This window comes from Rhinichthys klamathensis, unplaced genomic scaffold (assembly GCF_029890125.1).
Source record: "Rhinichthys klamathensis goyatoka isolate OS25496 unplaced genomic scaffold, OSU_Roscu_1.1 h1tg000176l_1, whole genome shotgun sequence".
NCBI classification, from domain to species: domain Eukaryota; kingdom Metazoa; phylum Chordata; class Actinopteri; order Cypriniformes; family Leuciscidae; genus Rhinichthys; species Rhinichthys klamathensis.
In genome coordinates this window covers 10,391,147-10,417,829 of record NW_026606705.1, presented here as the reverse complement: position 1 = coordinate 10,417,829, position 26,683 = coordinate 10,391,147, and the positions used below count along the sequence as shown (strand labels likewise).

General features: G+C 38.9%; 1 protein-coding gene across 1 annotated transcript; it reads right to left on the bottom strand.

The window, feature by feature from the left end:
* Window positions 1-6,220: 6,220 nt before the first annotated feature.
* On the bottom strand, window positions 6,221-25,857 carry slco1d1 (solute carrier organic anion transporter family, member 1D1). The gene is made up of 15 exons (XM_056260412.1): window positions 25,764-25,857; window positions 24,390-24,446; window positions 21,821-21,962; window positions 19,742-19,874; window positions 19,444-19,568; window positions 18,752-18,898; window positions 18,327-18,425; window positions 16,998-17,258; window positions 16,729-16,893; window positions 14,259-14,454; window positions 13,705-13,870; window positions 11,638-11,822; window positions 11,047-11,111; window positions 10,826-10,943; window positions 6,221-6,616 (listed from the first exon to the last, which is right to left on the bottom strand). Exons 2-15 carry the CDS (start codon window positions 24,438-24,440, stop codon window positions 6,397-6,399), a joined length of 2,073 nt encoding a protein of 690 aa, XP_056116387.1. The 5' UTR covers window positions 24,441-24,446; window positions 25,764-25,857; the 3' UTR covers window positions 6,221-6,396.
* Between the last annotated feature and the right edge of the window lie 826 nt (window positions 25,858-26,683).

The window sequence follows — 26,683 nt, the reverse complement described above, 5'->3', positions numbered from 1 at the left end:
ACAACGTGCCAGCTCAAGAGACCCCAACAGCTCAACACATGCTGCTAAAAGAGAGTGGTTTTGCTCCAAGAAAAACTCAGAACCTGATATTTTAAAGCCTTCATTCTCATAACATGCATATATTTATATTGTAAGTTATTTTATAGGGGACACCAGTGGAAGATTCATTTTAGTTTTTAGCTGCTTTAGATTTTCATCTGGATCAATTCAGGATTTGACATAAATTAAGATTCATTTTGTGTCTTCATTAAAAAGTTTTTAAGAATGGTTTAAACCAGCAGGTTGGCTAAACCCCACTGAGTGTGGTCAGGCCGTGGCCCTGCTGCAGTTGAGCTGGACTTGAGCCAGGGAAATGTGCTATTATATCGACTTCACATGCAAATTTCCTATTTCCCACTTCTGAAGTCGTGATTACGAGCTCGTCACATTCAGGAAAAGGAACCATGGAGGACACCAGATTAATTCTTGCCTAATTGGGAAAATCTTATTCAAAATTATATTTTGTGTCCCATTTATTGACAACCATAAACATTCATCAAGGTAGTCAGCTTGCTGACAATTCAGGAATTTCAGTCAAATGGCTATTTTTTTTTAAATGGCTAATGGTGTATAATACTAACAATACACTTCAAACAATTAATCATATGTATTGTAAATATGCACGACATTACGACAAGACATGATGTAGCGGTTGTGGAAAAACGAAGTAGGCTTATACCAGTCACAGCAGCAATCGCTTCCGCCATGTTTAAAGTTTGTGACCCTCCCATCTCGGTAACTTCAATCAAAATTATCCCCAAACTTCCCAGTGGTAAATAGAACTTGAGAGGGCGTTCAACTAGGAAACTCATATTTACAATAATTCTGATAGCGCATGAAGACAGCTTAAAACAACAGTAGCATCAGTGTTATTTTAATATCATTGAGATACTATTAGAGTCTTTATTAATATTTTGAATTTGTTAGTTATTTTAACACATCAAATTAAACCAAATTAAAGGTAATATTTTCAAGGTAAATTTAGGTGTCTTTAAAAAAAAGTACACTTTAATAACCAAATTAAATAAGGAGTCCATATAATTCATAAATGTATGCACACCAAAACACCCATAAAAACAAATTTCAGAAAAAAGACTTTTCAGAATTCACAGTGTATAGTATGTGTTAGGTTCAACAGCAAAGAGCTTGTTTACATTTTAGACAAGTCAAGTTGCAATACTGAGCAGAACCACATGGAGGTTTCTTGATGCCAAAACCCCTAAGCCGACCATCTTGATCTGACTGCACTACAATACACAGATCTATTCAGAATTACAGCAACAAACACAGGACAAATCATTATCCTGAATGTGTGTGGAAACAACGTAAATGTACTGAAATGTGCATAAATACAATGTGCAATCAGTACGTCGACAGCGCACATACACGGTTTGGTTCCGCATTTATATAATAACTCAAGCCTTGTTTATACTTTCGCCTGGCTCCGCACCACGAGTCTCCACTTACTGCGCGCACACCTCCCAAAACAGATGTTTATACTTGATGAGCTCACCGTTAAACTATTCTTTGAAACGACAGGGGGCGACTCTGAGTACTTGTCCTCTTAAACTATCAGGAAGTAGCGGTTAGAAGCAAGAGGGTAATCCATCGACCGGAAGTTGAAGCCAGCCGGGTGCCGCCATCTTGTAGCAGAACTTCACTTGCGTTAGCATTTCCATTGACTCCCATTCATTTTGGCGTCACTTTGACAGCGAATAACCTTACATCTGAGGCGTTTAAAGACTCCATTTGTCCATTATTTATTTCTAAAGAAACACGACAATGTATAAAGGGCTCCATTACCTCATGTTACATTATGGCCCCGTAGAAACAGTTTTTGTAAAAATAGGCTAACGATTGCGTCATAACCACTCGACTCTCTGTCGCGCTGTACAGAAATTACCGTACAGACAGGAGGAGAAGCTCGCAGGCAATCGGGGGGACGTCCTGTCAAGAGAGAAGCCCATAGATAATGAGTCCATAAAAGCAACGGAATACTTACTCCTGCTCACTCACGCCAAAGAACTCTTTGCTCAAGTTCCCCGTCTCTGCAAGATTAACGTTGGCAATTTTCACGCACAGCTACTAGAAGATTAACGTCTGTCAGACAGGTTGCTCACGTCATCAAGCTTAGTTTGAGTTGGTTTGAGTCTGCGCGTCAGGAACGGAAGTGCTCACAAATCGCTAAAAATGGGCTTCAACCAAGGGGGTGATCCATTAGCCGGAAGTTGAAGCCTCGCGGGAGCCGCCATTGTAGCAGACCATCACCTGCTGTTAGCATCCCATTGACTCCCATTCATTTTGGCGTCACTTTGACAGCGAATAACTTTACATCTGAGGCATCCAAAGACTTCATTTGTCCATTATTTATTTCTAAAGAAACACGACAATGTATAAAATGTTCCATTACTTTGTATCTTACGTTACGGCCCCGTAGAAGCCGTTTTTTATAAAAATAGGCTAAAGATTGCGTCATAACCACGGGACTTTCTGTCGCACAATAGAGACATTACCGTATAGACAGGAGGAGAAGCTCGCTGGCAATCTTTAACTGTCTATGAGGCAATCAGGGGGACATGGAGGCACAAAGTCAAGGTAGAAGCCAATAAATAGAGAGTCTATAAAAGCAATGGGACAAAATATTTCAACAACGTTTTTGAGGAATTAGGTGATTCAGATTTGGCTTGGCACAGCTACTAGAAGATTTTCAACTGCCAGACTGTCGTCACGCTCAGTTTGAGCCTGCGCAGTCGCTCAGACAACAGACAGGAAGTGCAATAATCGGGCTTCAGTCTTCTCCGTTGAAATCAATGGGATCGCTCTGTCCATTTCTTTTACTGTCTATGGCTTCAACTGTCTCAACTGAGTTCCAATGAGATGGCTCTGTCCACTTCTTATACTGTCTATGGTTTGAAGCAGTAAGGTACACAAGTGACAATGTTTGTTTTTATTACATCACCAAACCCACAAATGAACCAAATAATGGTGAAACCCTGTAAACCTTAAGATTATTACTTGTTACATTAGAACCAAATATATGGATATAAGAAAATATGTATAAAATTACCTAGTTCTGGCATTAAACTCTAGATGGTGCAGGCTGATAGGTCTTAAACACATTTGGTAGCGATCACGTCATTATCTACATAGCTGATTGGTTTGTTGTTGCTTCAGGGGGCAATGAGCTTCGGCTCAACATTCAAACAAATACCGGTAGTGTTGCTGGTAGCTGGTCTGCAGCACGCTTTCAGAAACCCTCCACCTCCCTAGCTCCACCTGTATAGATCTGCGTGCAGCAACAGTAGCATGTTTTACATGCTCACAACAATGTCTGTGAATGTTTTGGCAGTAGCAAGTCTTGGTACTTGCTCTGCAGCAGCAAGCAGTGTGGCCGGCTTCCTTTTGTAACTTCCACCTTCCGCCATCACGCATCACGAGGTGACACAGCAACAGAAAAAACAGTGTGCCCTCGACGTCGACCCATTCGACTATCACGGTTGCGAAGGCATGCGATTATATGATGCTGCCTCAGATCGGAGAGACACTTAAATCTGACTACCTGGAAGGGTACCAACTGAGGGACACTGGGTTTTCAGCTAATTTCATAGAGACCATTCTCAGTGCTACAGCTCCCTCCACTAGAGGATGTTAATCCAATAAATGGGGTGTATCAGCAGGCACATGCCCCGCCACTCTCAGGGTTTATGTGGCCGCTTTATAGGCTTGCTACGCCTTGATTGACGGGGTGCCACTTGAGAAACATCCTCTGCTTGCTCGCTTCGTTCGTGGAGCCTGGCTGCTGAGGCCTCCCGTTAAAACCAAGATCCCTACATGGGACTTAACTATAGTCCTTGAGGGTCTGGTTGAGACCTCTAGGGTCAGCTTTGAACCTTTGAACCTCTAGGGTCAGCGTCTGACAAACTTCTGACTTTTAAGATGGTTTTTCTTATGGCTATCACTTCTTTAAAAAGTATCTTGCATCCTGATCCTGACTTCTAAGGTCCCCTTCTCGACTGTCACTCTTCGAGGCCTTCTGCCCTCACAACGCCGGGTCAGGAGAGACTTCAGAGACTGTGTCCAGTCCGTGCTCTTCCGACCTACGTCCACCGCACTAGACAGTGGTCAGAGCAACTATTTGTTTGTCATGGAGGCCATAACAGAGGCGGCGCTGTATTGCCGTGCTGAAGATGTCCCAGGACTGCTCAGACAAAATATCCTGTCGATGCAGCTGTGGCTCATCCATTTATAGCCTCGCGGCTATAATTATATAGCCGCGCCGGTGACGTCACCGTCCGAGGCTATAAAAGTTCCCGGTCAATTTCATTGACGTGTTGCACACATATTCACAGCTGGTCACGTTAAAGACATTCCCAAAGCGCTGATCGGCGCAGCATCTCGTTCCGCGTTTTTAGGAAACAGGATTACAGTCAAGTAACCCGAGACGTTTTGTATTTATTATCTTTGACCTGATAATGTATTTGGCATGATACATTTACCTGCCATAATAAATTGTTACATTTGGATTTACAGTAGTCTGACTAATTTTTTGATGAATTGAAATTATTAAGTAATGACCAATAACCAATTGGCATTCTAACCTAAATTCGAGGTCGTCATAAAATGGAGTCAGATAAAAGTATAATTGGAGTTAAATTACTTTGCCACGCTGAAAAGTAACACGCAGTAAACCTTCACCCATTTATCGGAAACTGTCGTTGGACCGATTGGGCAGGCCTTACACAGGCATGCTAGAGGCATTCCCATAGCTTCATCATTGGAAGCAGTGCCTCGTTCCCCTCTCTGGGAACCAGGGTTACATGCATAACCTGAGAGTTTTTTTTTATGGTTTTAGTTTTAGTTAACTATAATAACCCTGAGCAGCATGTGCCTGCAGACGGCCCAGTCATTCAAGCAGCTTTGCTCTCATAACTGAGGATTAAGATTTAACAATGGATGCATTCCTGAACATAAATCACAGAAATGGGAATTTTTTTTGTTTGTTTGATCATTTTATAAGCTTTATAACAATGTTTGTGTCTCCAAACATCACTTTTTTTCCCTATTTTGGAATGATTATCTATTAGTTGGGGGATTTGTGGAAGGATTATAAAATAAAAAAATAAAAATAAAGATTTCAGAGCAAATATACGAATGTTATATTAATTTGCCATAGGGCATTCATTGATTCCAGAAGATATGATATTGGAATCGAAAACAAAATTTGGTGCCAGTTATGCCATTGATATGCTGTCATTTAATTTAATTTCTGAACTTTCAGGACAACAAATATGTTTTTTTTTTTTCAAATGTCCATTTTTAAAGTATTTAACTATTCCTAAACTGTTAAATGTTTTTTGCATAGTTAACCCTAACACCATAACTGTGAATTATTACTATTTCAATTGAATAAATTGTGCATAAGTACTTTTACTGTTAGTGACCTCTTTCTCTTTTAAAATGTTTTGTGCTAACCTTAAATTATTTCCCCTGTAAAAATTTATTATAATGAGAGCTGGAAGTTGGCTCAATAAGACAAATATGTAAAACTGTAAACATAATGAAATATGGACAATAAAGATAGTTTACTCTGTTTTAAACCTGTGCAGAAAATGTCACTCCCTTAAATATGATGTCATGAATACCAGAACATTATTTAAAAAATGGGATGTCACAGCATAACAGGGTTGAGAGCAGGGACAGAAGACAAATTATTTTATTCTATATGTAAAGGACTTACAAAGAAAGAATTTTTATTTCATAAGCAATGTTGCAAAAGGATCCAATTTTCCATGTACATGACATACTGTCCATTATTTACAGCTGTATACGTACAATTTTAATCCATCCAGAATTTTTACAAAACAGTGCAATATATATATATATATATATATATATAAATGACAAAATATGATGATGTGACCCAAATGAATATCATAATGACATGACAAGCAGCTCCTAAGAAACAGGAAACAGTGAGCTCACAATGACCTGACACTATAACAGTGATCCTACGTAACAATGTTCTGGTCTGAGGAAACACATTATCCATACATACAGTAGGAATGTTTTCTTTGAGTATAATATATTACCTTCTAGCTTATAGTTGTTGGATTGGATACTGCTTGAATGTTGTTCTTTAAATGTGTAAATTATACGAATAAATGTATTAGATCCAGGAAATATCTGAAAATGAAGATGAAGTTGAACCTAATGTAGAAAGTCTGTAGATGAGTTCACAAACAACATTTAATACTCTTATCAATAAATGTACAAGTGGCAGTTGTAACTTCACTAACACACTATTACTTTGGTGCAACACACACATTTGACGTATTGGAACTTGACATAGTAGTCTCTTCAGATAGTAGTCTCCTGGTCTGGATTTTCATTGCATTTTACAATAGCTGAAGGGGCATTCATATTGCCATTAGAAACCCCACTGCCATCCTGTTCTGGAGCTTTTAACTGATCCTTTAGTGCAAGCTTCTTTTCACGACGAGACAGTCTATTGTACATGATCCCCCACAACAGGTAGGATGAGGCATAAAGGCCATAAATAAGACCAAAGAAAGAATTTCTGTAGGGCAAAAAAGAGACCAGAATATGTAGTTAGAAAAAATAAACATTTATTATGTTTGTATTTTTTAAATGTTTTTGAAGTCTGATGCACACCAAGGCTGCATTTATTTGATTAAAAATATAACTATAGCCAAAAGCATTGGAAGTGACAAAAAAGTTTGTTTGCAAAGTTTGCTTTTTCAGTGGTGATGATTCACATTGTTTCTATATTATTGTGCAGAGTAATCAAATGGCCAAAAACATGAACTTTATCCCAAATTTCACTTTGGCCCTGGCACAAAATAACAAGCTAACATCATTTCACTAATCATATCATCACAACATGGGAAAGTGTGAAAAAAAAGTACTAGTCAGGTAAAACCTCTCTGTCATTTGGATGGTGTCATGGTCTCACCAGGCTCCACTCTCTCACACACCCAATGCTCACTCTCACCTGAATACTGATCACCTGCACCTGTCCCTCCTAAGCATGCCAATCAGGACCTATATAAGAGCACACACCTCACAGTAACACTTTGTCTGGTCTCCAACGTGGATTACTGACTCCTTACCTGTTATACTCACCTAACAATAGTCCAAGTATTCCAATATTCCAAGTGATCTCCTTAAATCTAGTAAGACTCATAATATCTACCTGTGATACTCCCGCTTCAGTAGCAGTCAATAGCTCTTACTTTGCATCAAAATAGCCTCACATGCAAGGAAATTGCTGCAAAGGATATTGCACCTGAAAGAGCCATTTACCCAATCATCAAGAACTTCAAGGAGAGGTTCAACTGCAGTAAAGAAGGCTTCAGGACATCCCAGAGTTTCCAGCAAGTGGCAGGACTGTCTCTGTCTAAAGACTCAGCTCCAGAATTGTGTCACCACCAGTGCAGAGCTTGCTCAATATCTTGATCAAGACTTTGGGACAATGGGCCGTATTTTAACTATCTGAAACGCAAGTGTCAAAGCGCAAAGCGCAAGTAACTTTGTGGGCGGATCCCGGCGCTGTTGCTATTTTCCCGGCGGGATAAATGCCTCTTGCGCCTAGCACAAATCTAAAAGGGGTTGGTCTGAAGTAGCTTCATTATTCATAGGTGTGGTTTGGGCGTAACGTGAAATAAACCAATCAGAGCGTCATCTCACATTCCCTTTAAGAGCAGGCGCGCTTGTTCTAAAGCGGATTCCTATTATAACGGCGGATTTGCCAGGCGCGCGCCAGGAGTCGGTTCACAGCCGAGGAGAGCAACGTTCTCGTCAGGGCCGTAAAACACAGAGAAGTGACATTGGGGATGAAGAAACCCACCCAAATTAACTTCTGTTAAACAGGCGTATGATAATTTGGGTAAATGTGTAAGGTACATGTATGCTTTTATAATCAATTGTCTATCTATCTATCTATCTATCTATCTATCTATCTATCTATCTATCTATCTATCTATCTATCGTAATAATGTATGACTTGCAAAAATGAAAACTGCTGCTTAGATGAGAGAATCAAAGTGTATGCGCGTTGTGCACACGCTACATTGATTATGGCCAAGAATGCGCCCTTAAAATAGCATAATGAACAACGCGCAACGCGCCACTGACTTTAGACTAGGTTTTTTCTGGTCAGTGGCGCAATTGTTTTATAGAACAGCAAAATAGCATGAGGGAAAGTTTGCGCCGGAACACGCCTCCTCTTTGCGCTGAACCGCCCCGGGGAGCGCAAGTGTATTTCTTAGTTAACTGACGTGTGTCTGTGGAGGGAAAAATCCGCTTTGTGCGGGTGCAAAATAGGAATGATACATGCATCAGTGTACAAAGTCATTTACGCCGGGTTCAAGATAGGGCCCACAGTCCTTGTGTCAAGAATGGCTGCAAAGGAGCCACTTCTCACCAAGAAATACATTAAGGACAGACTGGAATTCTGTAGGATGTACAAGCATTGGACTGCAGAAAACTGGGGCAAATTTTTTTTCTCTGATGAACCCTCCTTCCGACTGTTTGGGACATCTGGAAAATGGATTGTCTGGGGAAGAAAAGAAGAAAAAAGAATCCTGCTTTCATATCAACAGTGAAGCATCCTAAGACCATCCATGTGTGGGGTTGCTGTTCATCCAAGGGAGTGAACTTATGAAGAAGAAGGGACAGCTGACGGAGATTGAGATGATGGAGGTGAAGACCCAGGCGGTGCAGAAGAGCCACTGAGACCAAGCGACAATGAAGGTTCAGGAGACTGAGGTAGAGCCACAACAAAAAGCATCCAAGGTGGACCCAGGGTACGGGAGGATAGCGGCAGAGCCGGAGGGAAGGTGGAGCCCAATGGAGCTGAATGGGTGGAGGGAGGACGTGCAGCTGATGGCCCGAAAGTCCATGGCGAAGGCAGAGTGATGTCTGACCAAGGCAGAGCTGGAGGGACGAGGGAGTCGTGAAAGTGATTGTCCCAGGTGGAGCCGAGGGAGGGAGGAGCCAAGGTGGAGCTGAATGGTTGCTGAGCCGAGGTGGAGTGATGGGCTCGGCAGCTTGAGGTGGAGCCATGGGATCCTCTAGCCAAGGCGGAGCTGGTGACCGGAAGATCGGAGGCGCATCCACGCAGCATAGTGAGGAGCAAAGGAGGAGCCGAGGAGCTGAAGGGAACCACCAGAGGTGGGCAGATAGACTGGCTGGCTTTGGAAGAGGAGGCGGGAGAGGGAGGCTAGGCGGGATCTTTCGGAAACACAGGAAACTTGGAGCTGGGCGGGACCAGCAGAGTGTGACGCAGGAGACATGGAGCTGGGCAGGAGCAGTGGGGACGAGAGATTCAGGGAAGTATCTTCTTCCAAATCCTCATAATAAAACTGTAGAGGCCAAACTCAGCATACCCTCAGTGGTGGGAGTGTGAGCGGGGCTTTCCTCCATGTCCTCGTACACTACGAGCAGCCATGGACAATGTAGCCGGCTCGCATACCTGGTCAGACTTATTATCGAGCTCGGGCTCCAGGGCGATGGTCGGCTCAGTCACTCTCTTTGGCCTTATCATCGTGGCAGGCTCAGGCTCCCTGTTTGCGGTGGGCTTTGGCATAATGTCGTACATAGTGGCTGGCTGGGCTCTGGGTCTCATGTGGCGCTGGTGACGTCCTCCTCAGATGGGCAGATGGTGAAAGCAGACCCGCAGTTCACCAGCACCCACTCCACAAACCCCAGAGGACCATCACTGGGCAGGTGTGCCTTGGTGCATTTGTACCATTTTGTAAGATAGTCCATAATCATGACAACTATATTGTATATAGCCTATTAATATATTAACAATGTAGAGACAACAATTAACTATGAATTGACTATAAACTAATAGTTTGAAAATTACTTGTAAGTACTTTATTATTGTACACTTATTATAAAGTGTTACCAAAGTTACTTTAAATTGAAATAATATTACAATATAACTGTTTTTGTTGTATTACTGATCAAATGTAGCCTTGGTGAGCACAATATGTGTTTTTCTTTCAAAAACATGAAAAAAATATTAATTATTCAAAGCTTTATTTATATACACATCAATATCACATTAACATTTTATGACTGTAAACAGTCAATATGGTGGTAATGAATACACTATCATACACCTTTGGTGTTATGCCACTTAAAAAGTTGTGACTATAAATTCCATGTGGTAACATACATGTTATTGTAAACAGACTTCAGATAACCTTTGCCATTTACCTTACTTCAAAGACCAATACATAAGATAAAGCTATTAATTAATTGTACTGTAATTGCCTACTAGCTGCAAACAAAGGGTTCACATTCATGGCAAGTTGCCATGTTTTCAGAAGGATCATAGGTCTTTTTCAAAAGGATAAGAAGTTGCACTGTTCCACTATTACTGCTGTGCTGCAAATATTTCATGCTTGTCATGAAAGCTTTTCGTCAAATGAAATTTAAGGTCATATAATTTGTTTGTTAATGTTATAATTCTTTCACTTTTTCCAGTACAATTTGGAAAGATGACTACGATGACTGGTAGGCTAATTTCCCCAAAAGTGCAAAAACAGGGACTTGAAAATGTTTTGGGTCAAGTTATCTTTTTGTCTGACCAATGATACAAGGAGTGTTTTGAAAGCATATTAGCAAGAATTATGATATTTACAAGTTTATTTCAAGGTGATAGTGATGCAGAAATTTCACATTCACCTTTAAGGAAGACTTGGTTTATTTTTTATCTGTTCAACTTCTTAAAACAGTGTAAGTTTCCAGTACTAACCTGAAGGCGCCTGTTTCGTAGATACGACACGCTCCTTTCCCTCCACATTGTTTTGTGCCCCATTTCAGACAAGTCCTGTCAATCAAGGCTCCGAAATAAATTGGAGGGGGAATGCCACCTATAAAAATTGTTTCTCAGATCAGCTGAAGATACTTCTTTTTCTGCGGTTTTAGAATCTTGCGTTAAGAATAAGTACCAAAAAAGAAAAAAAATCCTCTTACCCAGTGTCCGAACAACCAAAGTATGCATACCAAGAGCAAAAGACTTCAGTTCTGGTTTTATGGATCTAAGAAAAGGTCAATCATGAGGACATTTATTATCATTAAAACAATCTGTATTATCTGTATGTATGTATGGAAAGAACAGGGAGGAATGTCTAACAGGGTGGAATAGGCTAAGATAAAATATAACTTTAAAAAAGTGTGTTTGCTATGATACACGTTATGTATTTTTAAGGAAATGTTGGTGTTACTTCAAGCTGGTGAGTCTACCTGTTAACCCTATTATTCCGTTTCACAATATATCATGCATTATAATAACTATAATTGGGTTAAAACTCTTACAGGAACATGCTTATGAAAAAGTTAGAACAATCAAATTAAAGGATGTAATGTTTATGACCCAAACAGAGTGGAAATATGGCATGGTATATAGTACTTGACTTAGTCTGTTTCCTAAGCCGACTTATTTTTGTCTTTGTGCCCTTGGATGAAAAGGTGCCCTTGGATGAGAAGGACCCACATATTGCAATGTACAGTTTCCCTCAAACACATTTCAATTCTTGTTGTTGCACTGTTGGGGACATTTGTTACCTGAGCAGAATAATGTAACTTGGTGTGGCCCCACAAGCTGAGAGAAAGGCACCAATGACTGATACCCCCATGTAGAACTTAAACATGTAGTCACAATCATTCTTTCGAGGACACTGGCCCAGCACTGCTGACATATTTGCATAGGGGAAAGACGACTCTCCAATACAGGTGCAGTTGTGGAATACCTTTGAAAAGATTGAGATTGTTATAGCAAAATCAATACCAGCCAATGCAGTGGGGTCCAAACATCTTGATTTTTTTTTTAAATTATTATTATTAGCAATAAACACATTTTTAGGATGTTGAAAATGTCTGTAATGAAGAAATTTAGTTTAAACAAATATTTAACACCAATTCTGGGACACTACTCAAATGTAAGTGAACCATGTTCACTCGTTTGTACAAAAGGTCAGCTTCCTCCACTGAGGCTCACAACTTGCTCTTTGGAACATTCTTATATCATGCTGGCATAACATGGATCATCAGGTTTACATAAACTAGTCCATGCCAGAGCGAGTTTAACTGCCAAATGGGGGACATACTTATAACCCTTTGGTATTGTTCAGTTGGGAGTCACACTTGTGTTGTTCGTGGTCAAAAGTGACTGAACACCTGAAATGTAACTTTTTTTATTTTCAGTAAAATCAATGTAATATATTTTCGTTTTTATAACATTTTTTATTTTTATTTTGAGAGAGTTTCATTGTACTTAGTAATATTTATGCAATAATTATGATCATATTTTCCCCATTGGAAAAAAGAAGAAAAAAACAAATATTTTGTATTACTTTTCAAGCTATATGTCATGTTAAAATAGGCACAACTTTTAAAATCCAATTTTTGCAGGCATATTATTGCCATATGGTGGGAGTAAAAAAAAGAAGAAAAACATATGTAATGCCGTGTTGTAACCACTAGATTCATATATGACTATATAAAAAGCTTACCAATTCTCTAGTTGATTTTAGACATAAATACTTATTTTGATTATTTGATCTTCTGGTTGTGGAATTAGATATATATTCAGACATTCTAGAAGACTACTTTTTGAGGTTTTTGATTTTGGAATCTTGATTTGAAGTGTCAATTAATTTTACTACCCAGAGAAAGGCATTTTGTTTCACATGACATCAAAATTCAATAGAAATGTAACAAAAATGAACAAGATTTTTTTTTTCAGAGCTTTATCAGCCTGATTTTAACCTCTTATTTGAGTCTTCTGGTTGAATTTTGCCATATTGTTACAGCTACAGTTTCTATTTTTCACTCTTGATATTTTAGGATGTCACCCCTTCATTGCTGTGTACTTTATGTTGCTGATTTATAGATTGTACACACAGAAAATTCTCTGTATTTTCGTAATTTTGCCTATTTCCCATTCAATGTCTATGGCAGTCATTTTTGACCGCGAACAACAAGAGTGTGACTATTTTTTTTACGACCATTAAGTGTTTTTGAATTGAAGCCCACGATCTTAAAAAAAAAAATGTCATCACATAGCGACTGCCACAAAAGTCACAGAGGTTTGTACCATTCAGAAGATGTAGCAATTTTTTTAAATTAAAAACATTTATTTTTATTTTTTTATGACCGTACAACAACAGAGAGTTGATACCAAAACATTACAAATTTGCTAAATAGAATCAGTTTTACAAGTGGTCTCAGACTTGTGGACCCCATGGTATAAAAAAAAAAGGAAATTTAGGAGTGCACAATATTTCACAACTAGGTTTTAGTTTTAGTTAACTATAATGATCCTTGTCCATGGTCTATGATTGAATCAAATCTTCATGGCTAAAATCTGTTTCACAAAGAAATGTATCACATGACAGCAGTTTCACATCGTTTGTAATAGATTGTTTACTCAATTCTATCACAAGAACACCCCAGATAGCAACATAGTGTCGGACCAGATCCGGGTACATGTTGATTCAACGCGTACCAGATGACACTATGTTGCTGTCTGAGACACACACAAATAAAATTGGTATAAAAGTATAGAGGTCTTTGGCCAAAACAGATTCAGCAACAGGCATGTAGTTATCTGGAAAAGTGGGAATAGCTTACCATCTCCTTGCCAACCCCAGTGGAGGTTTGGCAGCCAGCGAGGCAGGGGGAGACATAGGTCACGCCATTGCTGGCGCATATCGGATCCCAGTGCTTGAGGGAGCAGGAGCAACCAATGTTACACTGAGAGAGGAGTGTGTCCTTCTGGTAGGACACCTCTGGAGCCCTGTGAGAAATAAACAGAATAATAAAACCACTTAAAATTCAATATAGTTGTACTTATGGACTTTAAAAAATTATAGTAATTTTTTAACAAAAAACTGAATTATTGTTCAAAGACCGCAAAGGCCATTTAAATGCCTCAAAAAATGCATAACAAATTTATTTTCCTAATCTTATTTAAACTTTTGCTGTGATCAGAGGAAATTATAAAAATAAATGGCACCAAAACACGTTTTTTTTTTGTCCGCATATCAAATCTGGGCCTCTGAGACCTAAATAGGACATGAGGGTTAAAATATGCCATTCATCAATTCCATTGACCACTCAAAGCTGGCAGAGAAAAAGATGATCACCAACACAATGAACTCTAGGACTATTTCTGGAGTGTTTACCCTTGATATGTCACTGTAAGTCCAGCCACTTGTGAGTTGTCACACTGCAGGAAATACTGAATGATCAGCGAAATGAAAGCCATAATAGAGGCACCAATGCAGATCTTGGCAGCTCCGAGAACTTTCAGTTTGAACTTCTTCATTATAAACCCTCCGGTGATGATTCCAAAGGCCACAGCTGGTAGATTCATAATGCCTGAAAAGATGATAGAAGATTGTTATACATGCATTTCAACCGAGTACTCAAACTTATAACACAGATCCTTTTCGAAAGGGAACTCGCGGTGCATCCTCTAGGGGTCGCTATGGGGTCGCATGTCCAGTGTCTGAAGTATGAGTCTAAACACGACAAGGAATATGACATTGGCAGGCGGCAGCCTATGACATCACCACTGGTATAAAAGGGCACCTGTGCAATACATCATCCTCTTCTTGTCTTCAGGATCTGTCTGTTTGAAGGTGTGTCTAAACGAAGGTGACCATGCTAAAGCTCTTTAGGAAGTGTGTACATCCGTGTCAGCGTTTCTGAAACTTGATGACATACGATATATGCTTTGTTTGCATGGGTGATTAGCATGCACGCTCAGTTCTCGAGAGGGCTGTTTGCTTGCATTGTGAGCGCTGCTCAATGAAGAAACCTGGGCTTTACTAAGTAGCAGGCTCTCAGTGAGCCTCCTTAGTTACTGCATTCATGTTCACTACATGCAGAGCTCTGCTCTCTTAAGTACAGTCAGGTAGTTAGGCTTTCTGTGAGCCTCCTTGACTGTTTATTTATGGAAGTAGTCTTTTGCTCCTCTCACTTGAGAGTCGTTAGGCTAAAGATCCGGTTGGCTCTATGTAGTCATCATGCTGAGGCCTCTGCCTCTAGAGCTTATCCAGGCAGTTTGCTAAGTTGTTAGGCTCTTTGTGAGCCTCCGGGGCTACTGCGAGCGTCGTTAGGCCACCTCTCGCTAGAGAGAGTTTTCTTACTGAGGCTTCCACTCCTCAGAGCTCGGCCCGGATAGCAACGTCTAATAGCTAGTCTTGCTGTGAACCTCCTTGGTAGCTGTCCTTGGTGTAGGACATAGTTAGGCTTCCTCTCACTTCGGAGAGTCGTTATGCTGATGCCACCGTCCTCAGAGCTCTACCAGGCAGTGGTGCTGAGTCGTTAGGCTATCCCTGAGCCTCCTTGGTCCCTGCCTTTACACAGAGCGTTATCAGGCCTCTTCTCGCCATAGAGAGTCGCTTTATAGAGGTCTCCACTTCTCAGAGCTACGCCCAGATAGTGATGTTAAGGGGTTAGGCTCTCTGTGAGCCTCCTTGTAGCAGTCGCGTGTGTAGGCCGTAGTTAAGCCTCCTTTCACTTTGGAGAGTCTTTTGGCTGAGGCCTCCGCCCATGAGGCTCGACCAGGCAGTTCTGCCTTTACATGGAGCATTGTTAGGCCCCCTCTTGCTTTAGAGAGTCGCGTTATAGAGGTAGATAGACTCTCTGTGAGCGAGTAGTTAGGCTCTCTGTGAGCCTGCTTGTAAGTTGTCGTGGGTGTAGGACGTAGTTAGGCCTCCTCTCATTTTGGAGAGTCTTTATGCTGAGGCCCCTGCTCCTAGAGCTCGGCTAGCGGTAAGGTATTATGCTAAGTCATTGAGCTCTCTTGGAGCCTCCTAGGCTACTGACCTCAGTGAGAGTCTTCATATTGAGGCCTACACTCTCCGGAGCTTCGCGGGCCAGCTAGACTGAGTTTAGCTCTTTTGAGCTTTCTCTGTACTGCCTTTGAGTTAGAGTGTTGCCGACCTCCACTCTTAAGGGTTGTCTGATAGAGGTTCTGAGCAACATGCACAAGACCCATCTTGGTCCCAGCTTTAACCCAGCCAACATTTGTATGTGGGGCCCATGTGGTTTTGAAATGGGCTGAAAAATGGGTTCTATATGGGATTGTCTGTAGTTCATGCAGGATTGCACTTGCTACTAGGTGGGACCCAAGTGGGCAACATCCGTAAGACCCATCTCGGTCCCAGCTTGAACGAGACGTTGCGTCCCTTTGCCATGCTTTCGGTATTCCTGCAAATGTCTCCTTTAGATGAGAAGTGGATGAAGTATTGCACAGGTGCCCTTTTATACCAGTGTTGACTTCATAGGCTACTGCCTGCCAATGTCAAGTTCATTGTCGTGTTTAGAATTATACTTGAGACACGGGACATGCCGGAGGCATTCCCCATAGTGACCCCTAGGGGAAGCAGCGTCTCATTCCCTTTTCACAGAGAACCAGGATTACACGCGTACCCTGAGACGTTTTGTTTTATATATATAAAATAGGGATGGATTATTGGATTATTGTAGATGTGTCAACATCAGCTAGATTTTGTGAAAGTATTTTTTTTTTGACATATAAATAAGAGGGACACAATTGGCCTCACTACTGCATGTTTTTATATGGAAATTAATCTTAAAGAGTCTTAAACAAAGTCAGTTAATGTAAAATAAATGTAAACCCACCTATCAAAAATATGGCCCTTGATGGTGATTGACCATAAGTTTGCTCCATGAACTTTGGTTTGAATGTGATCATTCCTATGAAACCATTGACTTGCACAAAAGCAGTGCCCAAGAGGAGCAGGTAAATCTGGTTGCTGAAGAGTTTCTTTAGTGATGGCAGAAAATCTAAAAACATCAAGAAGCTTTACACAAGGGTCATGTATGATCAATGTCTCAAAGATATCCTAGTAATAAACATATTGCAAAATATATATTAATGAAATGCACACCTTTAGCCAGAGTTGCCATGGAAACTGGAGCAGGTTTGTTGGGAGGAGTACTGTGTTTGTTGTTGTCAGGAATGAAACGGTCCTGCTCGCCCTCTAGAACATTCAACTTTTTCTCAGTTTCAGTCTCACCCTGCTTAGTAAGAGACTTGGGGAGGAACCAAAAGGGAATTCCAGCCAGTAGCATCACTCCACCAGTTATCAAAAAGCCCAGCCACCAGGCGCCAACCCAACGAGAGTCTTTGTGATTGATGGTGATGATATCTTCAGAAAAAAACAGACGTGGACATTTTGTTCACAAATCAGGCAGTTTATAGTTTGAAATCCTAATGAACAGAATGACCGAAGACCCTTTATGTCAAAGGGTAACTAACTTAGTCAGCCAGTAAGTAATTATATAGAAGACTAGTTGAATTTTACTCATAACACACTGTGAATGTGTCACATATATGCATATCATAAAGTCATGTCATTCATTAACATCACATAAGCACACTGACTTCAGGTATTAATGTGTATTATACTGCATGCAGGGTTAGGATCTGGAATCCTCTTGAGTAAACAGAGTGATTTTTAAAGTTAACCTTCTGAACAAGTGACCTGACCAATCGATTAGACTAAAGGACAAACATCTACTTTTCACATTATTTGGATGCAACAAGCAACTATGACACAGTAAAACTGAAGGTACAAGTGCTAGTTTGTATGCATCAAACGCCTTTAAGAAAGGTTGCTGGGAGTTTTTTTTCCTAGAAATGCACAGAAAATTATTATCATGTCAGTTTTTGATCAATTACATTTTTTGCAGTGCCATAAATAATTTTCTTGACTTCTATTTTTAGTTTTCCTGAATAAAACATGTAAAATATTAAGGTGTTCAAAGAATATATACTATACTGTACAAAGTAAAAATTGGCAATTAGGTAATAGAAATAAAAATAAAATAAATAAGATAATTAGATAATTAATTTTGCTTGCAGATTATAAAATTGTAGATTGGTTTAGTTTGAATGCTTTTATTAAGATAAAACAGACAAAAACAGTATACATTTTTAATATTGGCTATATTGTCTATGAACAAAAATATTTATTTAAAAACATTTATTTTGATTTTTTATTAACCAAAAATGTAATTTAATGTATAAAATATTTATACAATATGGGAAGAAAATATTTAAGACATACATAACCATGAAAAGTTCTTAAATCACCAATTTGGCCTTGGTATGGTCATATGTAAGATCATTTGAGGGCAAAAAGCCATTATCAGTTCCAGTCTTTTTTGGTGAATGCAAGCACCTGATTGTTTACAGTTTGAAAGAACAGTGTTACCTAAGTCCACTGCGCCGATGTCCACATAGAGCTTGGCACAGAAAGATCCTAACATGAATCCGAACATGGGCCCCATTATTCCCACCGTCTGTATGAGAGCTGAAGAAAACAAGACCTCAATCAGAACAAAAATGCTGATTCACACTGACAAAGAGCAGGAGGGTGATGTCGAGAACCCATCATATTTCACTCTCTCACCTTCAACCCCCCACCACAATCCCCCCTCCAAATTTTTGCCTGACAATAAATCATCACAAATCAAATCAAGCACAGTACGCTATTAAAATAAGGAACAGTCAGCTTGAAAAGTTTCAATTGCGTAATTGAGCGAAATCTTATGGGGTTGCTTTGTAACTAGCAGGATGTTAATAGGCTTAAATGTATTACAGTATTGGTAATATCATACTCAAAACCATCAATCATACCCAGGTAAAAAGCAGTGTTTTCCTGCTTCGAAAAGTCATCTAGGTAAGACAACCCAAGAGGCATGACGGGTGTCTCCCCCACCCCACGAAGCATGTTCCCGAGAAAGACGTAGAGCCACATGGAGGAACTGGTTGCTTTCTCACACTCTGAAGGAACAAAAACACCACAAATGAAAAACTACACAACAAGACTCTGCTAACATACCTCAAAGCATCTCAATGAAAGATCAAAGTCTAAGTATCAATTACACAAAAAACGATCAATTTCAACATATTGGGCCTCTAACAGTTCAGAGTTCAGAAATACAAAGCTAGATAAGCAATCTAGAGTGGTAGGTCAATGTTGGTAGTACATTCATATTACAAGCCAAACATGAAAACTGATTTGACAGCTCCACTTTCCCAACTTATGTCAGGTATCTTCTCAGAATAATAAAGAATCAATTCTTTCATGAGAATATGGATGCCGGTATTAGGTTGAATCTGTATATGTCTGGCTCATATTTCTGTTACTTAAATAAAAGGTAATGCAATTTTTATGCTGAATATAAATTATTCCATTTTTATTGGATTTTTGGAAGAAGAAACTTAAGTGGATAGGCTTGATCTTATCAACGGACATTGTGAAGGAAGGCCCATCACCTTAATGTGTTATCGCAGGTCTGTGTCAGGATCAAGCTCGAACAACTTACCTGCTTGAACTTTCATTGTGTGAATTTCATTATCTTGTGAAAGACTCCTATTGGTTAAGCATGGTAGAATACTCTCTGTCCCGTTGGAGGCAGACAAATATGTAATTGTCGTCTCGTATTTGTACCTGTGGAATATAAACACACGTTTGACACATTCTACCAGTATTTACTTGAATCCAGAAATGTGTACTTGCTGATACAAATACAGTAACCGAAGTGGGTTTCAGAGTAGTTGATCTGCATTTCTAAAAACACTGCCTTGACAAATGTTAAAATATATTTATCCACGTAAACTTACAGTCCTTGGAATAAATGTGGTGCCGCGGTTATGAAGGATCCTATGGCCATGAGTAAACATCCAGCTCCTATCAGTCGTGGTCTATGTAGCTGAGCGCCAAAGTAACTCACAAAAGCTATTACAAACAGATTACCTGAAAAGAACAACAATTGGTATCCTGTTAAAATCACTACTCATTTTATATTCCCCAAGAGAGAAATATATTGCAAATTTACTCGCAATTACACAATAGACTTAAGGCCCCGATATATTCACGGCAAAGTTCTTTTTCGTTCTTCGCTTAGGGGTAAAACGAAGTTCGAAATACGTGACCAGCGATATACTGTTATCGAACATCTGACGCCGCCCACACTGCTGAGAACGACGGTTAGATCAATCGAGCGCAGCGTTCGTTCAAACAGGCCACGTAGGCATAGGCCGCGATCAGCTGTCAAATCGTTCCAACCACTACCATTCTCCTATTAGACCGGGAGGATATATATACATGGCACTACTGCCCGGGAAACTTGCTCAAACTGCTCGCAACTCTCCTGCCCTCCCACTATAAGTATCAAGCATACTTCCATGCACCTTCTGGCTGTTGTCTTCTTTGTTTCAGATTACCAAGGCTTCCAAGTCCTAGCGTCACGGACATCATCGCCGAGAGACACTCATCCACATGGCCAAGCTACATTATAGACATCCAGGATTTCACTGCTACGTCTACATGTTAAAACTGTTGCTTAAAGAACTTACTAAACTGTCTTAAATCTGTATATCACTCAAGCTGATGGTTCTATGCGGGGTTAATGCTAAAGCTCTGTATGTCATTAATTATGGAGCAAGAACCCCCATAAGGAACCATACCGCCAAAGATAAATTGCCTAAAATCAAGCAGCTTTACCATATTAAACATGAAAAACATTATCAGTGTCTCATTTGATCAGAAGTACAACTTAATTTTTTCACTCGCGGAAGTTTGACCTCGACGGACTGAACCGGAGAAATTAACCGGAGAAGATTTCCTTGTGAAAGAAGGCGGAGCCTATTATGTAATCGCCACGGACCACAAAGGCGTTTACCAGCCCGAAGCAAACTTTTCCAGAAAGTTTGCTTTGGCAAGCTGTTTCAAACTCCCAAAACGAACTCCAAACAAAGTTAGTTTTGGCCTAATTTTGTTTCGAAATGACGTCACATCAGTTCGTTCTTTGATTTCGATAACTTAATGAAACAGTGTGGCCCCTGAAAATTCAATGTCCCTAAAAAGTATTTGGAGACTTTACCTTACTTAAAAATGTTTCAGTGTCACTGTATTAGATATTCACATTCAGAAATTCACTAAAACCACGTGGTTAAAAAAGTCCACCCCAAACCCCCCCCCCCCCCCCCCCCCCCCCCCCCACACACCCCCACACCCCATTAAAAAAAATTCATTAGAATTATTTTACTTCTTAGAAAAGCACTAACATCACTTGTTTACTTAAAATATCACACCAACTGGCATCTACCATTGCATTTATATATTTTTAAGTGCCACTTAAGTGTCCATATACTTTTTGGGGCCAAAGTACAGTATATGCAATCCGATCTCATGAAAAAACGTAACTATTTGGTGGGGTGGTGATGATACAGTGATAAACAGGAAAGCAATGATTCAATGATGCAAACAGACTTTAATTCTGCTGTAAAGGCTTTAAAAGACAATAGTAAACATATTCAGTTGAAATCAGTTCAGTGTTGATTCAACATCTATGTAAAGTTGGAATGAGTAAATTATGGAATGAGTGTAAGCAGCTCTGGAGAAAACTGTGATAAATTCGTATGCATGTGTATATTGTGATTCGAATGGAAACGTACGATTTTTATAAAAACACAAGCATCAAGGTTCACCCCCAACCCCACACCTAAACCTATGGGGAGTAAGACGACTGAACAAAAACTCTCGAAAGAATTCATACATATCAGTCAGCAGTTCGCCAAAATAGTTATGAATTAACATGAGAGGGTTGTTTTGTTTTGTTTTGTTTTTATATATATGAAGGTTTTTTTTTATAGCATTCTGCTACATTAAGGCCCAACATATGTAATTTTGGTTCTCACCAATTTCAAAACTTCCGTCAATGAATCCAATCAGCGAGCTGGGAACGTCAAAGCGCCTCTCAATCTGTGTGATGGAGCTCTTCATGTAGCTGCCCTGAAACGCTTTGGCAAAGAACACAAAGCACATGGAAGCCAAAAACATCTGCAAAAGAAAAACACAAGATTTTTTAGAAAACAAAAGTAAGCATGACGGTCCACCCCTAACCTTAACCTTAAAACTGACTGTCTGTGGGGCAGATCGTATAACAAATGAATGAGATTGTACCAGTTTGCCAAAACAGATCATAAAAAAGAATAAATTGTGCAAATTGTGAAAAGTGCCCTCTAAAACTAGCCTCTGCTAGTTTGAGCTGTACCATAATTTGATTATAATGCAGTGATAGTATGTTTTGTAGACAGCTCTGTGGAACCAATGACAATCACTAACAAATTGTCCATTAAAAATAAATAATAACTTTGATAATGACCCACAAAAAAAGTGCTGTTTTGGAACACATGTATTTTGTAGGTCATGTCATATATGTGCATTCAGTAACATTGACATGGCAGTGACACATATTGAGAGTTCACAGACATTAAACCCATATTTTGATGACTAGTCAAACTAGTTTCTGCACATTGTATGTTCATGTTGCACGAGTTAACCATTAATAAGTTTATGCTAGTTTGGGTCAGAAGCCATGCCATTGGTTCGTTTAACCAAAAGGAAGTACACTAATCATCAACCGCCACTAAAACTCTGTCTCTGCCCCAAACATTGACCTTCTAGAGGGACTAATTTCGTCCGAACGATAATGCCAGAAAATTTCCTAGTAGAGTATTGCTTGGGAATGGAACGTTTCCCATGCACTGTTTGAGTAAAGTTTTAATTATTTTGCAGTATGGGACTCAAAATGAATAATTTACTCACCCTGGTGTCTTAACAAACCTGCACTCTAAAAAATGCTGGGTTGTTTCAACCCAAATTTGGGTCAAATATGGACAATCCCAAATGTTGGGTAAAAAATGCAATTAAAAAATGTACAGTTGAAAGTGAAAGTTGAAGTTGGGTTAAAATTTGAAATTACATTTTTAACCCAACATTTGGGTTTGTCCATATTTTACCCAAATTTGGGTCAAAACAACCCAGCATTGTTTAGAGTGTGTATGACTTTCTGACTTCTGTCTTCTAAAAACGTATTTGGTTATGGTTATACGTTATTTGGTAACACTTTATTTTACAGTGTCCTTGTTACACGTTACATGTAGTTATTGTAGTAATAACTATAAATTATGCATAATTACATGCAATTAATCCTAAACCAAACCCTCATCTAAATCCTAACCCTATAGTAAGAATATGTAGTTAATGTGCATTACTCTGCACTTAAATGTAATACTGACACCTTAAAATAAAGTGTAACACTTTATTTTAAGGTGTCCTTGTTAAACTGTAGTTATACATGAAGGTATACTGAGTAATATTAATTATCTACATACTTAGGGTATGGATTTTTTTAGTGTTTTTTTTAACATGTATGCATAATGTATAGTTATTACTATAGTAACTACATGTAATGTGTAACAAGGACACTATAAAATAAAGTGTTACCTTTTTTGGACCTCATTGACCTTCATTGCGTAGGAACAGTCTTTTAAAATGTCTTCTTTTGTTTTCCACAGAGGAAAGGAGGTCAAACAGGTTTGGAATGATACGAAGGTGAGTAAATAGTGATTGCACATTAAAGCCTCACTTGCTTGTTGTAAACAAATGATGTCCTGTGATTTTTAGTCAAGTAACCTAGACAATAGTAAACGGTCATTATTCAGCTGAAATCAGTTCAGTGTTGATTCAGTCATCAACTTTGTTAAGTTCATCAATTATGAGTTCAATGAGCTCTGGAGAAAACAGTAATGTCATCATGTCAGCTCAGTTCAATTCTCATGCAATAGTGTCAGTGCATTCAAGTCAATAATATCGCCGAATATTAAGTGTCCCCAACTAAGCATAGTATTTTTTATTTTATTTTATGGAGGATAATGGCTACCATCAACTGTCTGGTTACTAACATTCTTCAAAATATCTCCTTTTGTGTTCAACAGAAGAAAGAAACTCATAGACGTTTGAAACAAAATGAGGGTGAGTAAATGATGACAGAATGTTCATTTTTGGGTGAACTATCCCTTTAACAGAACAACCACAGGTTATTAACTATGAACATGGTCCACTTAAGTTTGAAAACCAGAAAGTGTCCAAATACTTTCTGTCAATATGCAATTTTCACTAAATGCTATTTCATAGATTTTTAATGATTTGCACGGAAAATGTGATAATGCTATTTTTATTTTTCAAAAATTCCACTTGTTTGAATTTCTTTCTTTTTTTTATTATTATTACATGACTGTGTGTGACTTAAGTGTCCAAATTTATTTTTGGGGCTACTATACAAAATCTCCAAAGACGAACTGAAAGTATGCAGAGAAAGTCAATAGAAAGTAAGTTGTTGATGGGATTAAATGGGCTGTTTCATGTCTTTGATCATAATGTACTCAGGAAGTTACAAAGCAGAAGAAAATGAATGAAAATTACCTTTAATTTGGAGCAGCATGGCTCTCGTGCCGTCTTCTGTTCCACGCTCATGATTCCCTGGAAGCAAACGATACGAATGAAAGATGACAGAACAGTGCAGAGCGTTTTAACACCGGGACCATTATGTCCAGCATCATGTTATTGTCGTGCAAACAGAATTTTTTTTTTTTTTTTTTTAGGGTCCATTGTTCGGGGGAGTAAGAAAACATCATCTGAGGGGAAAGACCCCTGAGGGTGGAGCTGAGAGTGGATTCAGAAATTGCACCACATTTCCTGCCAGAGGAAGGGTGTTTGAAAAAATCAAAGTTTTCAAGAATCATGGACAGCAGGACAAACTTTGTTGATGTTGGTTTGATGCTGAAGACAATGAAACGTGTTATGAGGTATATATATATATAAAATTGCTAGACAAAAAAAAAGAAATTATTTAAGCTGACTAGTTGTCACAAGTGTTTGCAAATCGAAATTATTATAAGGTTTAGAGGCAAATGTCTAATAAATGCTCAGTTTATAGGTTTGTACTGTACATTCACCAATTTTATCCTCTAAACTTATATGCAAAGATATATTTTATACAATGTTCGGCAAAACAATGGTCGTTTTTGCATACCTTTTTACATTCTACTGTTATGTATTATAACGGTTTGTTTTATATTTATTTATTTTATTAAAAATCATATAATAAGCTGATTGCTTTCGAGACCCCTTATATTGTGACGAGCTTTTATAGACGTGTTACAAAATTCACAGATTCTCAAAAAAAGTGGCAAACAGCTCTGGTCATACAGTATGTATAATATAATAGAACAAAATGCATAAATCGGTAGCACTTTACAGTGAAGTATAACATTATTTGTAAGGTAACACTTTACAACCGTAATTTATTAGTTGTATTAACATGAACAAACAATGAGCAATTTGTTACAGTATTTATTCATATTTGATAATGTTAGTTAATACATATACAGTCATCCATTGTTTGTTCATGTTAGTTCACCATGCATTACTTCATGTAACAAATCTAACTTTTGGTTTTAATGTACAGTAGTCAACATTTGCAACCATTTCATCAAAGTTACACATGAATTTTGAACGTTTCTTGTCTTAGGGCAACTTTGATGAATTTTTTTGATCCACTTCAAATGTTGACTACTGTATTAGTAAATGTTGAACATCAACTACTAAGATTAATAAATGCTGTAGTATTGTTCGTTCTTAGTTCATGGTAACTAAAGTAGTTAGGTAATGAAACTTTATAGTAAAGTGTTACCGACATAAATCAGCTCTGCAAACAGGATTTTTTTTTTTTATAAACAACAAGAAATCGATCAGACTTATAGTAAAGACAGTAAGAAATACAGAGATCATATGTACCTGTGCTGTTGCCGGTGTGCCTCGATGGATGGATAGAGGACTCTGACACTTTGCTCACAGGTAAGGCCTTATCACGCAATGTTATAACATTTCATCTAATAAGTAACCAAACAATCATGTGCATTTGCTAATCTTGTCAACAGACCACTTCTCGACAAGTGAGGGGGGGCTGGGGTTTCTCAGAGTTACAAGGGGGCACAGCAGACCAACGCTGTCTCATAATGCTTTGGACAAACAGAGATGGGACGCTTCAGTCAAAAGTCACTGTCACTGGAAGTATTGTGAGGCTTTCACTCAAATGCCTGTACCGTCAAATGACCCTTCATTCCAATTCAAATACTCTATATGTTTGGTAAGTATATTGCAGTACCAGAAGTCCATCAAAATATCAACATTTATCAATAACAATTATCAGTATTATAAGAATAATAAAAAAAAAAACGTATATTGATTATTATGTTAAGGTTATAACAGTTTTGTTGTTTTTATTATTAGAATTCATGGGGTTTTTGTTCATTAGAACTAGAAATAAACAAAGTAGTCAAACAAACAAATGAAAAATGAAATGAATTAATTTCTGTCATGACAACTCTCTGAGTGTTTGGCATGGTAATGGATATGACAATGTCTATACACAGTATTTGGTCTTGGTGCAATAGATACACTGCTGTGCTGCTGCTTTTATTGCTGCTGTTGTTGTAGATTATTGCTGCTGCTGTTGGTTATTGCTGCTACTGCTGAAGATCAAGTACGACATGCAGCTGCTGTACAATATAGTGTACATGAATTACCCATATCAGATACAGGTGGAGCTGGGGAAGGAGGAGAGCTTCTGAAACTGCTACAGCAAATGCTGACTAAGTATTTGAAGGTTGTGAGCTCATTGGCTACTGACACTGCAGGAACCAATCAGCTGTGCC

What these genes read in the sequence shown, in the direction of transcription:
- slco1d1 (XM_056260412.1), bottom strand. Translation starts at nt 24,440, where the DNA reads ATGAGCGTGGAACAGAAGACGGCACGAGAGCCATGCTGCTCCAAATTA. An exon ending in CTGGGGTTGGCAAGGAGATG is followed by an intron (nt 11,823 to 13,704) that starts GTAAGCTATTCC and finishes ATCTTTTCAAAG; the next exon opens with GTATTCCACAACTGCACCTG. An exon ending in AGTTACATTATTCTGCTCAG is followed by an intron (nt 11,112 to 11,637) that starts GTAACAAATGTC and finishes ACCTTTTCTTAG; the next exon opens with ATCCATAAAACCAGAACTGA.